The sequence below is a fragment of the Hydra vulgaris genome, chromosome 14 (assembly GCF_038396675.1).
Source record: "Hydra vulgaris chromosome 14, alternate assembly HydraT2T_AEP".
In the NCBI taxonomy this organism is placed as follows: Eukaryota; Metazoa; Cnidaria; class Hydrozoa; order Anthoathecata; family Hydridae; genus Hydra; species Hydra vulgaris.
The window spans coordinates 42260630-42275000 of record NC_088933.1 but is presented as its reverse complement, the minus strand read 5'-3'; the positions used below and the strand labels follow the sequence as shown (position 1 = coordinate 42275000).

Genomic DNA, 14371 nt, shown 5'->3' with positions numbered 1-14371 from the left:
ATAAGATAGAAAATACCAAAAAGCATATAATTTATTAATATATATATATATATATATATTTAATTGTATTTGAAAATATGAAAATCAAAGAAAAAAATGCTAGCTTTTGGCAGAAATTCTGTTAAAACCGATCGATATAAAATACATTTAATAAATTTAACATTTTATATATCTAAATGTATATATTTTTAATAAAGCATACAGACATATGCTATATATTTTTTATATAGTATACAGAAATAATAAAAAATTTAAGTTATACATTTTTTACAATAAAAAAAAATCTGAACCTAATGTTTTCTTGCAGAGCTAAGTATTGCAATTTGGATTCTTGCATGAAATGACATCATGTCTGAATGTAATTCTTTTTTACATCTTTTGCATTTAATAACTTTTCTTCTTTTGGCTGAAGGTGATGTAATCGGCTCTAATTTTAAATTACTTTTTTTTCTGCAGTGTTTGGCAATGGTACTATGAGTTAGCAGATGGTTTTACGTTTTTAGCTTGTTTTTCAGCTAATTTGAGTTGCTTAACTTCTTTTCTTTTGAGATGATCTACAACACCGTGTTCTTTAATACATAGGCCAGCAATTTTCAGAATATTAGATTGCCTCGATTTTTTTACATGAGACTGATTTTTTTCTTGAAATAAACTCTTTAGCTCATTTTCCATTTTGATTTTCATTCTCTTGTGTAGTGCTCCGTACTTGTCGAACCTCAAAGCTGCTCTTACTGGTTCAGAAGATAATGTTTTATTTTACGTAATGGTATTGAAGACGTTGGTTGATTAAACATTTTAGAGATATCTAATGCCTGTTGATTGATTTTTTTTTTTTTGTTAAGTGAAAACAGCCCAGTCTATTCAATACCGACAATAGCGTGCAAACATGTTAATCACTTTCCTCTCTCATACACCTGTTTGAGCAACGGAGCAATAATTCTTTATCTAAATTTTGTGTCTTTGTAATATTTGATAAGAACTGCCTTCCACACTTGCTTAACATGGCAATAGGCATCTCTGTCCAGTGGCTGAAAAATGTGAGATGAGTGGGCTGGTAGACAAATCAAAATTATATTGTTTTCATGATAGCAATACAGCTGCTAAACTGACGTGAGACATAAGTCCATCAAGATGTAAAATATTAGTACAACTAAGAGCTTGACATTCTGGTATATACACTTCCTTCAACTCAATGTGTTATGCTCCATCCAACCAGAATTAGAAATTGAATATTTGGTGTCAGTTGAACCCACCTAAAGCCCACTCGTATTTTCGTTTTGTATACTACAAATGATGGTGTAAAGTATCCATCAGCATTAAAGCAATTATTCACCGTTTAATTGATTTTTTCATTGTAACAGTGAGTTTCAAAACACGCTTTACATCTTTTCGACATACTACATTGCTTTGCCTTGATCATCACAGAAACCTGTTTCATCACAATTCCAAATGTGACAACCAGAATTTATACCAGACAACTGATATTGTTTAGTGACAACTTTAAAATAATTATCAGTTATTTCTTGCGTACAAAAAGTGGCTCTGGCAGATGCTAAATTAGGAGTTTTTTTGTGGAAATTTCTTTAGACCATCGCACAAAAAAACTTGATTTTTTGCCAAAATTAAAATTTTGATATTTCTAGACTAAATCGATAATGCCGAATCCAAATCTAAAAACAGTTTTTGGTTTAAAGGTTTTGTTGTTCAGATATTACATAAGCTGCCCAGTCGAGAATTTCAGAAAAAGTTTTCATTTTTTTGCTTGTGGTTTCATAACATATCATACAATATGGAATAACAAAGATATGAATAAAAATGTGGTATAGTTTGCAATGAATATTAGTTCCTTTATTTTAATTATCTGCAGCGGATTTTTTTAGGAATTATTAAGCGATAATAGATGTTCAAAGTATACTATAAATATAATGTTTTTATAGCGGACTTTGCATTTTACATGGATTTTAAATCTAAAGTATGCATATATTTTAAGTATTTTCATCTAGTTACATATATGGAATATTTTATAAAAATAAAATAAAAATGAATATTTGACTATTTTTAACAATTTAAGTAACAAGTACAATTGTGTAAAGAAAAAAAAATGTTTTTGAACATGTATTGTTAGTTTAATTTTTACAAAATTAGAGACTAGTATTTTTGATAACATAAAATAGGTATATTTTGGGAGTTTTTGCAGATATAATTATTTAAACCAACTTTAAAGTTGCTTTAAATAATTATATCTGCAGCTGATTTTTTTTTTAATAATATATGCATATTAGGATGATTTAGTAAAATCATATCAATCAAGTTCATGCATGCGGACTTAAGTTTAAGGAAGAAGTTGAAATTGAAGAAAAACCTTTTATTTTATGCTAGTTTCAAACATAAATAACTTATGCAAATATACAATAATAAAAAAATTATTATTATTTCAAATTAAACTCTATATTATAAAATTTGTTATAAAAAAAAATCTATAGGTGTGTTCATATAGTTTTAAGTTTATACACAAATGAAAAAATGTTGTACTTTTGCAAGAAATTATTCATCGATTTTTAATCGCTCTTGAATGCGGTTACTGACAAAAAAATATAAAACCTATATATTTTTGAATAGCCTGGATAATGTTGTGTTTAAAAATAATAATAATAATAATAATAAAAAAAATTACAGATTTTTTTTTTTTTAATTTGGCTAAAAATCAAGTTTTTCAGACCACTGTGCATCCATTCATAAATATATCGAACCAGTCTTTGCCAGGCCTGCCATTTTTAAATTGGCTTGATTCATTTGTACGAAGAAGATAACCACATATGAAGTCCATGACATCATATTATGTGATTTGGGTTATGTTAAACCATAACCCCAATCACATAGGAACTTAAAGGCATGCACCATCATTGACTCTGTTTGCTGTGAGAGTATGGTTGCTGATCCTGATCCCTTGAAGCTAGCCTTGTTGTTCTTGCTGCCTATTAGAGTTGAGAAAGGAATGCCATATTTAAATGCAGTTTTTCTGATTGAAGTATTTTTTTCTTCTATATCTTTTAATGCAGCTTCTATATCTACTTCATTGTATGACTTTTTACTTGTTGTTATCTTGAAAGTGAATAACTAATAAATATCATTGAGTCATTTTTGTAAAATAACTTTATATAGGAAGAACTTGGAACTAACACATGAGAAAATCCAATAATTTATTTCACATAGATATTTAATTAATAATTTGATTCACATAGGTATTTAATTAATAATTTATTTCACATAGGTATTTAATTAAAAATTCACAAACTACTTAATAAAGGAATTTAAAGTAAATATGTGATTAATCGGTTTTACAAGAAAAAGTTTAATATTAATTTTTTTTTGTCTAATTTTTAACTATAAAACGAAAAAAAAATATGTAATTGGTATTAAAATTAAATTTATAATTAGAAATTAAATGTAAAAAAATATTATATAATATTTTTTATATAAATAATTACTAATAAATTATATGATTATATTTATTAGTAGTTATATATATGTATGTATGTATGTATGTATTTATATAGTTTTGTGTTTTAAGTATTGTTTAATTATTTTTAATTTATAATATAGTTTAAATGTAACTCAACTATTATAAATGCTTTAGTTTTCTGTCATCCGATGAAATATTTTAATATCAGTTTAGGCATAATTAAGTTATTTAATTACAAATGTATAATAAAATGTATATTTGTATAATTTCGAATTAATTTAATTTTAGTATTTAATAAATTATTTTTAAACAGCTACTATATTACCGATAAATGTTTATCAAAATTTATCAAAATAAATAAAATTTATATATCTGGTGGACACAAAAAAAGTCCGGTCAAATTTAAATTGAGGTTTCTCTAAAACCACAAATGTTTTTTATTTCTTTAGTTTTTTTTTTAATTAAATGTAATTTTATTTTGACACATTTGAATATAGGAGATGATTCTCTTTCTTCTGGTGTTTTTATTTTTTAAACATTCCTAACATTTCCGGTTTTATTTAAATCTTTCGATCAGAGATCAAAAAAATAGTATGATTGGTTTGACCCGCTTTTACTCTTTCACATTATTAAAAAAAAAAATTTTACTCTATAGTTTCCAAGAAAGATCAGAAGTTAGAGTTAATTATAGAAGGCGTAGTGTAGATGACTCATTGAGTGCATTACCGTTCATAATTATACAGGGTGGCCACAGATTCTCTAAAATCCTCAACAGCTTTATCAGAAAAAATGCTTGAAATTCTTGTTGGTTTAAAAAAACTAACGTCTGAAACTGTGATGAAAACCAAACAAGAGTTTTCAAAATTTTTATCAAATGTTGTTTAGGCTAATACAGAGTTATTTAGAGAATTTAAAGAATCTAAAGATCGGTTGGACTCATTTCTTTGGAAGCTCTTTCTCTGGATATTGGTTCATATCTCTTTGGCCTGTATATATATATCAACAATCGCTTGTTCATAAATCATAAATGAAAGCAAATAGAAGAAATTTGCAGACCAAAGAGATCTGAACCAATTTCTCTGGAAATTGGTTCAGATCTCTTTGGTCTGTATATATATCAACAATCACTTGTTCATAAATCGTAAATGAAAGCAAATAGAAGAAATTTGAGATAATTTGAGAAACTTGAGCTTAATAAAGATGCTGATAAATTTGCATTCGGGGCAGAAAAAAAGAACGATTTAACAATCTTATCCAAATGTAATGTCTTGAAAAGAGCTGCAATTGATAAAGAAAATGTTCTTAGTGAACTGAAATGGAAGAAAGTAAAGTTGGTAGAACTTAAAGAACGCATTTATTAATCACTAATTTATGAGTTTTTTTTTTTTTTTTGAGTTATTTAATAAATTTTTTGATGGTGGTAATAATATATATAATATTAAAAAAACCCATTCCTGGTCTGCAAAACTGGTTAACGCCTTAAAGGACATTGGATTGTAAAGAATTGCTTTAGCAAATCCATGTCATTTAACATAAAAAATAGCATTATTGAAACATATCCAAACCACACAAGTGTAGAAACATGGGCGTTAAACCTATAATAGTAAAAGAAAAAATTCTCTAAAATCCTCAATTTTTTTTTCAAAGTTTTGTAGTTTTGAAACAAAAAAACCTCTAAATTAGATGCAAAATCTCCTCTAAAATCCTCTAATATTCTCTTTTTTGTATAAAAATTTTATGTGGCTACCCTGTTATAGGAAGATCTGACTTAAAGTTTACCAGCCACTGAGATCCCCATGCTGTAGCAGTAGTGAGATCCTTTTCAATTATGAATGCCCCCTCCAAGCAATCAGAGGATGTTGACTACTTATTAAGACAAGAATAAATAGTAGTATCATCAATGTGGCCGGTGTAAGAATTATTGTGATATTGTTAATGTAAATTAAAATAAGTGCAGGGCCAAGGAACCCCTGAAGTTACAGGAAATGAAGAAGAGTGCTGTCAATTGAGGACAGCTTTTATACTACGATTGGTAAGGAAAGGTTCAATAATTTTTAAAATGCTGCCTGATACACTGTAAGAAGAGAGCTTATGGAGTAGACCAGCATGCCAAACTTTATTAAAGATTTTAGAAATGTTGAAAGCGATAGCCTTAACCTCTCCATTTTTATCTAATGTACAATAAAACCTATCAGTTGTTACCATTAACAAATCAGCAGTGGAACAAGAAGATCATAATCCATATTGATAATCAAAAAGTAAATTCTTAGATTCAAGATAAGAGATATTTATTAAAAACCTTGCTTATGATCCTAAGCAGACTAATGGGACGGTAGTTAGATAAATCTAATTGTTCTACAGAATTTTTGAAAATAGGGATAACAGATGCCACACTCCAGTAGGCTGGAAAACAAGACTGATAAGCACTTGTTAAAAAGTTTTGAAGGTATAGATGACAGCTCCAGAGAACACTTCTGCAAGACTATAACAGGTATGCTGTCCGGGCCACAAGCTGTAGAAGAGTCTAAGCAGAAAACCACTTTAGATAAAGAAGCTGGAGTGATTAAAATATCAAGCAATGGATTAACCTGTTGTTATTAATCAAATAATTTAAAATGAATTGTCTTAATTGATCTGGCTAGAGTATTTTATTGATTTAGGATATTTTATAAAGATGAATTAGAAGATTTTTCAAGATGTGATAAGTTTTCGTCTCTTGTGCTGTCTACTAAAACTCATTCTTATGTTACTCGTCATTCAATTAAGTCTCATTCTTTTACTGTAGCTGTTCCTAAGTGCTCCGAAAATTCTTATTCGTCTAGTTTTTTTCCTCGAACATTAGTGCTTTGGAATTTGCTCCCTTCATCTTTTTTTTCCTGATTCACATAATTTGAAATCTTGAAGTCGACTTGTTAATCTTAATGTTGCTTTATAAACTTTATCTTTTCTCTTCTAGTAACTTCCAACTCTAAAAGTAATTGCTTGCAGCCTTGTTTTTTAATTCAAAACTTTATTTATAGTTGATTGCATACACTAGTTTATAAATAAACTAATTAAAATCAACATAATAAACTGTATAGACTATACAAAGAAACAAAAATATCGAAAAAAAATCCTTAAAAAATCAGTAAAAAAAGTAAAGTTTATAAATTTGTAAAAATGATATGATTAGTAATAATAATACATAAATTTAAGTTTTACAAGTTCTACAAAAACATTTTTCCCCATTCCAATATAAAATATTATTTTTGAACACCTGGAGACTTTTTGAGCATATGGTTTTATTATCAAAGGAATTCCAGAGCAAGGTGGCTCTATTTAAGACATTATTTGTATTTTTTTATGATTAGAGCCTTAGAGTGGTAGCATCAATTTATTGCAACATCAAAGTTGAAATGGTAACGTTTTCTTTATAAAAAAGCCCTTCATAAATTCAGAGTTTAAGCCATTAAGGGATTAAACTCTGAATTTATGAAGGGTTTAATCCCTTAAAAAAACTTCAATCATTAAAAATTGCAAATTTCGAAGATGGATTCTTGGGTTATTATCTATTTTTAACATTTCATCCAAAGACAAATCAAATCTTTTATGGACTAAATGAAGTGTTTTTTTATGAGTTTTATTAATAAGGTTGTCATTGTATTTTTAGCAAAACATCCAAATCATAGGGCAGTATGAAAAATTTGATAAAATGTAAGCGTCAAATAATAGAGTTGCTTGTTTATAAAATAGAAAACTTTTTATTCGAGAAAGGGCAAAGCACTTACTATTAGCTTTTCCGCATAGACTTTTAATGTGATCACCAAACTTTAAATCCTTATCAATTGTAACCCCAAGTAGCTTAAATTTATCCAAAGCAAAAATCTTGTCGTCGCCAACCATTATAAATTGGCTGTTTGAATATTTTTTACCAACTATAAGAAATTGAAATTTTTTGGCATTTACGATCATATAGTTAAAATTAAACGAATGGTTTAATTTTAACTATATGATCGTAACATGTTTAGTGTTTCCTTTTGCAATCGAAGAATAACGCTCTCTAAGTTATTATCACAAACACAGAGAGTATTATCATCAGCAAAATTGCAAATCTCAGAGTCTTTAATAAATAAAAAATGGTCATTTATAAATATATTAAAGAATATTGGCCCATGGATTGATCCTTGAGGTACTCCTAATGAAACTCCTAACCATTCAAAAAATGATGAACTCAATTTAACCCTTTGTTTACAATCTCTCAGATCTCTATAATAGTAAAAGTTTAAGGCTTTCATGAGAAAAATCATAAGCTTCCAATTTAGCTATTAATAAATCATGAGGGATCAGGTCGTAAGCTTTTGAAAGATCCATAAGCATGTACCCAATAATATCTCCTTTATGCAAGCATTCTTGTCAATTTTTCAGTAAAATAAAAAGCGCATGCTGAGTACCATAACCTCTACGAAAACCACACAACAGAATGCTATGATTTTTTCATTTTAATTAAAGTAGGGGTGTCCCGGATAGCTTGTTTTAAATATCCAGCCGGATACCGGATATGTTAAAATTATTTTTTTATACAAAACCTTCAACAGGTATTTTATTAAACCAAATATTACAAAATATCACCACGGTAAAGATTCTACAATGACAAGTTTTGTTTGGAAGCTTTTTAAAATAAATGATCCTTCTGAATCGATAGTAATTTGCATTCCATGTGGAAAACAGATAAGCAAGGGATCTAATAATTCTGGTCAAAAATCGTTTTTTACAACACCACTGCACAATCACGCCAAAAAGTTTAATTTAAAACTGTATGAAGAGGAAAGAAAATATAATATTGAACCTTCAGCATCTTTAACTCCACAAGAACGTTTAAAAGGTAGCATTCTAATTTTAAAGAAAATGTGTGAAAAGAAAAAACAAATGTCTATCAAAGATAGTATTTCATCAAAAAAGATATGGGATATTAATGATGAAAAGTCGAATACATAAAAAAATAGCTATGATGATCGCTTTAGATTACCAACTATTACTACAGTATTACTAAAGATTATGGATTATTAGTTTAATGGCTCATTTACAGCCTAGGTATTTAATCCCAAGCAGACATTTTTTTTCAGAGAATGCTCTTCCTCAATTGTATGATGATATAAAGAAGAAAGTTTTTAATAAAATTAAAAAATCACAGTCCATAAGTTTTACTTCTGATATTTGGACTTGTTCCTCATCTAATGAAACATTTATTTCTTTATCAGGACATTGGATAAAAAATAATTTTTGAACGCAAATATGCTGTACTCTATGCTTCACATTTTCCAGAATCTCACAAAGGAATAAATATAACTGGGAAATTCATCAATATGTTAGAAAGCTGGGAAATTAATTCAAATAGAAGACATATTTTAGTTAAAGATGGTGCTGCTAATATGTCTCTAGGAAGTAAACTTGCTCAAATAACATCAGTTCATTGCACAATTTATTTATTGCAGCTTGTGATTAAGGATGCAGTTTTGTCCCAAAGATTATTAATAGATTTATTAGCTAAAGCACGTAGGATAGCAGGCCATTTTAATCATTCATCAAAGGCATGTGCAGAATTTAAGTTATTACAACAACAACAAAATGAAACTTTTAGTTTTTAGCCTCTACTTTTAGTGCAAGATGTCCCCACTCGTTGAAATAGAGCATATTTAATGTTAGAACGACTTCAGAAGCTTAAAAGAGCAGTTCAAATATATATAGCTGATCATAATGAGCTGCCAACATTCACATCAAATGATTGGAAACTCATTGAAAGTCTATTGCATATTTTGAAACCTTTTTATGAACTTACTAAGTTTATGAGTTCTGATGTTTGTAGTTTGTCAACAGTAGTTCCGAATATATGTACTTTACAAAGATTTTTATCAAAAGTTGATCAAAAAGATGATACATTTCAAATAACAAAACATATTCTAGCATCTTTAAATAACAGATTCTTTTCTCAAGATAATCTAGATATTACAAATGATGAGAGATATGTTTTATCCACCATTATTGATCTTCGCTACAAGCTCAAATTTCTTTCTATTGATAAAAGAGAGCAAGCAAGATCAATGCTATTAGAGGCTGTAGTGAAAAATCAAAGAAATGAAAATGAACTTTCGCCATAAGTTATTAATATTGCTACTAGTTCCAATCATTTAACACCAAAAGCCAAAAAAAAGAAAGTTGATTTGACAGAGAATGACTTTGATTCTTGCTTTTTAGAACTTGCGGAATATGAAGGAAATGAAGGTAAGAACTTTTTTCTGTTTCTAAGAAAATTTACAACAAACCTGTCGTTTATTAGTAGTTTATCAAAACTAAATAAGATTATCAATTTTTACTATTATTATCAAATTATCATTTAATTATTATTTTATTATAACATTTTACTGTATATTATAAATAACTGATTTAAATGTCATATTTATATTTAATTCTTGTAAAAGTTTTGTAAGCTGTTTATGAAAATTACTTTGCCAATTTTATCTTAATTTTTAAGATATATTTACAAAAATTGTATTTTGTAACTTCATTTGTAATCATTTTTCAGAAAATGATGGTCATATAAATTCAGATCAAATCTCCATTATACAAGCTGCTCAAGAAGTTGATGTTTTCTTTAATCAATCTATTTTAGATAAAGACAATGATGCTTTAAATTATTGGAAATATGAAGAAAAGTTTTCACTGCTAAAATATTTATGAGAAAAAGCGATCAAGGCTGTTACCTCAACGCGGATAAATGTTGTTGTTTATACATCATAATGCAAATAAATTTATAAATGAGTAATAAAATCTGTAGTTCTTGTGTACAGTTAGTTCTTAATTCAACTTGGGCAATTTTTTATTGAATCATTTTTTTAATTTAATTTAGATTAATTATTAGATTATTCAAAAAGATGAACACGTTAAAGTTTGTGTTCTAGGTTCTATCACTCTGTCAATTACCAAATGATTTGATCATGCCTAAACTGTGCATCTTTAAAACTGCACCAATAGCTTATACAAGTTTTTTTCTTATTATTGATAAACATGAAATATCCGGTATAACTAACCGGATTATTTTATTATCCAGGTCGATACCGGATAATATACAAAGTTCCGGATAACCTATCCGGGACACCCCTAACTTAAAGCAACTCTTTTTTGTTACTTTTAATATTTAAAATCAAAAATATATAAATTTCAAAACTAAGAGAATTCAACCTAATATTTATATAAAACCGAAGATTACAAAAGTGTTTAAAAAAATTTCCTATCAGCCTAGTATGCGGTATAGTTTAAAAAATAAAACCGGTATAGTTTAAAAAAAAAAAAAAATTTATTTTGTAAAATCTATCCTTATATGTATATCCTTTAAAATTTATTCTGCAAATCATATTTTCATGATTATTTTCTTCTTTAGTCTTTAGAACTTTTTACACTCAGGAGTTATTCATTGAATGTTTCTACGAGTCTCAATCATCATTCACCAATGAGATAAAAGCATCGATTGTTGAAAGAGATTGGAATATCTCGATTAAAGATGGAAAAACTTCTTATCAAGTTTCTTGTGATACATATTTTGTCAATCTCATAAACTCTGATAAAAGGGTAATACATTTATTTGTTCACAAAAAAGTATTTTCTGAAGAAGAAAAGAATCTCATCAAGAAATGTTCGACAAAGGCTGTAAATGTAACTTTATTATATCCATGTGAAATGGGTGAACGGGAATCGAGTAACAAAATTAAACAGTTGACTATAGAATGTCGAGCACATCAAATATTAGAAAATGAATTTGAAAATTTTGTTCCATGGTTTAATATATGTGAAGAATTATTTATTTACGTTCATGACGAATGCAATTATCTCAGAAAAATTTGGAAATGGACTGGAAATTTAAAGCTCAGTGTATTTAGGATAGCGTTTCGCGGAAGAATTTGGAATAGCAGAAAAGAATTTAAAAAAAATGCAATTCACAAAAAGTAAATATATATACATAGAATATTTTTTATTACAATGTAGTTTTAAAATTTTGTATATATTAAAATGATTTTTAAAGAATGTGAATTTGGCTAAAAAAAGGTTTTTTATTATGTGCCCGATCGGGGTCTTTTAAAATTGAAAAAATATTTTACCCCAAAGCGTATACTCAACAGGTAAGTTGACTCGCAATATAAAAAAGTTACGTTCAGCGTCTTATTTAATGTGGAAACCCCTTGAGAATTTTTTTTTTCTATTTTTTACTTTTTTTTTGAATAATTAATAATATTTCTTAAATTTAACTTAATATACACAAAGTAAATAACAAAATTAGTAAAAAAAATAACAAGAATAATTTTTTTTTAGTAAAATGGCGCTTGTAGCTGGTGCAAAAACCACCAAAATATTGAAAGGGCCCGTCTAACGTATATAAAGATGTACACAATATAAAAAAAAATTTTCTGCATACTTGTTCTTGTAAGATTGTTCTGTGAAATGAGTGAAACAGATTTTTCATATGAATTTTTAATAGGATAATATATTGGACCAAAATCAAGGCAAAAAATTTGACTGTGTTTTGTGACTTCGTTGATCTATTTTGGGTCTCGATTTAATTTTATAAAATATTTGTCTCACTTAAATCACAGAAAGAAAGAAAACTCATTCATAATAAAAATTTCATCTATACACCAAAAAGGTATAATAGAGTAGATCGAGGAAGAACGAAGCCGAAAATTGTTTAAAATCGTGTATATCGTAAAATTTTTGTATAGTTATTACAGCGGCAAGTCAAAATGGCGCCTTTGTAAAGTAATTGTTTTCTAAATACTTCGATACTAAGTATAAATATCAAAATTTTAGACCATCTCTATTACTAGTTTGAACCTTATCTTTTGCTTCTTCGTTCAGCTATAGATTTGTTACGTTCTTAAAGAACATTTTTTCGACAAGGAACTTATCTATCATTATTATATATTATCTTATTACATATTATTATAATTTATTATTATGCATTATCTCTCCAGGATTTTACTCTAAATATTATTTCAACTCTAAATATTGTTTACGAATATTTGAAAACTTCCATCTTTTATTTGCAATGCTTTGATTATTTATTACGTTTTGAAACAATATTATTGAATATATTTTTTAAAAGGTGGAATAGAATTAAATGTGATAACTTTAAATAATAATTTCACGATATTTAATTGAAAGTTATGCTACTACTAACACTGTTCCTTGAAAAATGACGTATTTTTACCTCGTTCTCACTCCAGCTTTATTATAACTCTTTGTTTTCACCACTTATAAATCATTGTTTTTCAAAAATTTTTATTAATTAGTCATTGTACCTGCTTTGACTTTGAATGCCTTAATTTTGCTTTTATATATAAATTTTGCTTATTTACATTAAACAGTATCTTTTATTACTAGTAATAGTTTAAATATATATTTTTTAATATTGAATGTTCAGGTTTTAAAAGAATATACTTTTAAATGATAATTTAAATTTATGTTAATCTTCATCAATAACAATCATATTAATGATAAATATTATAATGATAAGAAAACTATATATAATGATAAAAATTATAGATAATAAATAAATGTTAATCTTAATTAACGTTTAAACTTTTTTTGTTTCTTTTTTTGTTTTGTTTTTAACTTTGTCATTATTATTATAACTGATTGAAATCAACTTTATTATTGAAATTAATCTTTACTTTCACTTGATATGAACTGGTATTGTGGTTTATCATCCTCCAGCTAATTACCAAACGGAGGCCTCATTACCAAGGCCCGCAAAGACAAGTTCAGCTAATTAATAGCGTCGTAACCCACTCTACAGACCAAGAGTAAAGTGAGTTTGGGAAGAACGAAGATATTTTAGAGTGAAAGACAGAAGTAGTCGTGTTAGAAAGAAAGCATAGAGAAAGCGGAGAGGAATTGCACGCAATGTTAGAAAGTGCAACATATACAGTTAATCAGGTCACCTAATTAATGTACGCCGACAAATCACTTGATATGAAGGTATTGTGGTTTATCCTCCTCCAGCTAATTGCCTTGTGGAGGCCACATCACCAAGGTCCGCATAGACAAATTCAGCTCCTTAAGGAGCGTCGTTACCTACTCTAATATCTTATTGATATAAGGAACAATTTATAGCAATTACTATTGAAAATGCGAAATAACTTCATAGCAGCTGCGGTGCTGTGGTTGGAGCTTTTTTTCAGAACCAAGAGTTCTGAGGTTCGATGTTTGCTCTGACCAGAACCGTAGAGAGCCAAGCCGAGCCCCGGGGTAAAAATTTTCGCGAATTCTTTTTTTTTTTACAGTAAAATTTATATATATATTAAAAACGTAACCTGAATTTATCTAACCTAAAGTCTATAACATGATATGTCTTTAATTAGTTAGGTTGGTCAACGAATCCTTACATATTTTAAACAAGTTTTAGTAGTTAGAAATTAGTTTATTTAGCTAAATATTATGAAATAAAAAGCATTTTAATTAAGTTGTCTTTTCTTTAATATTGATATTTTTAGTAATTTACTTGAAATATAAAAAAGAAGAAATATATAAAAAAGAAAATTAAAATAAAACTTTCATCTTTAATAGGGAAAACAAGAATATTCTTTAGTTTACTTTCTTTTTAAATATTGTTTTGAATTTTAAATGTTCAAAATAAATAATTGTATTTAATTAATTCTTTTCTCAATTGAAAACATCCTTATATATTTTTAAGTTTGTTTTGTCTTTTATTAATACTCTTTAGAAATCTTTTATCTTAACTTATATATATATATATATATATATATATATATATATATATATATATATATATATATATATATATATATATATATATATATATATGTGTAAGTATATATATTTATATGTTTGTATGTTTAAATATGTGTAAATATATATATT

The 14371-nt window shown here is 27.2% G+C and overlaps 1 protein-coding gene across 3 annotated transcripts in view; it reads left to right on the top strand.

The window, feature by feature from the left end:
- Positions 1 to 11538, top strand: part of LOC105844832 (NACHT, LRR and PYD domains-containing protein 12) — a 72316-nt gene extending 60778 nt beyond the window's left edge. For 2 of the 3 annotated variants that reach the window (XM_065818560.1, XM_065818559.1), the window contains one exon: positions 10878 to 11538. In XM_065818560.1, coding sequence (XP_065674632.1) covers positions 10878 to 11443 — 566 coding nt within the window. In that variant the 3' untranslated portion in view covers positions 11444 to 11538. Of the gene's footprint in view, positions 1 to 9694; positions 9722 to 10877 lie in introns of those variants that run through there. The other variant, XM_065818561.1, reaches the window with a different exon arrangement.
- Positions 11539 to 14371: the final 2833 nt, after the last annotated feature.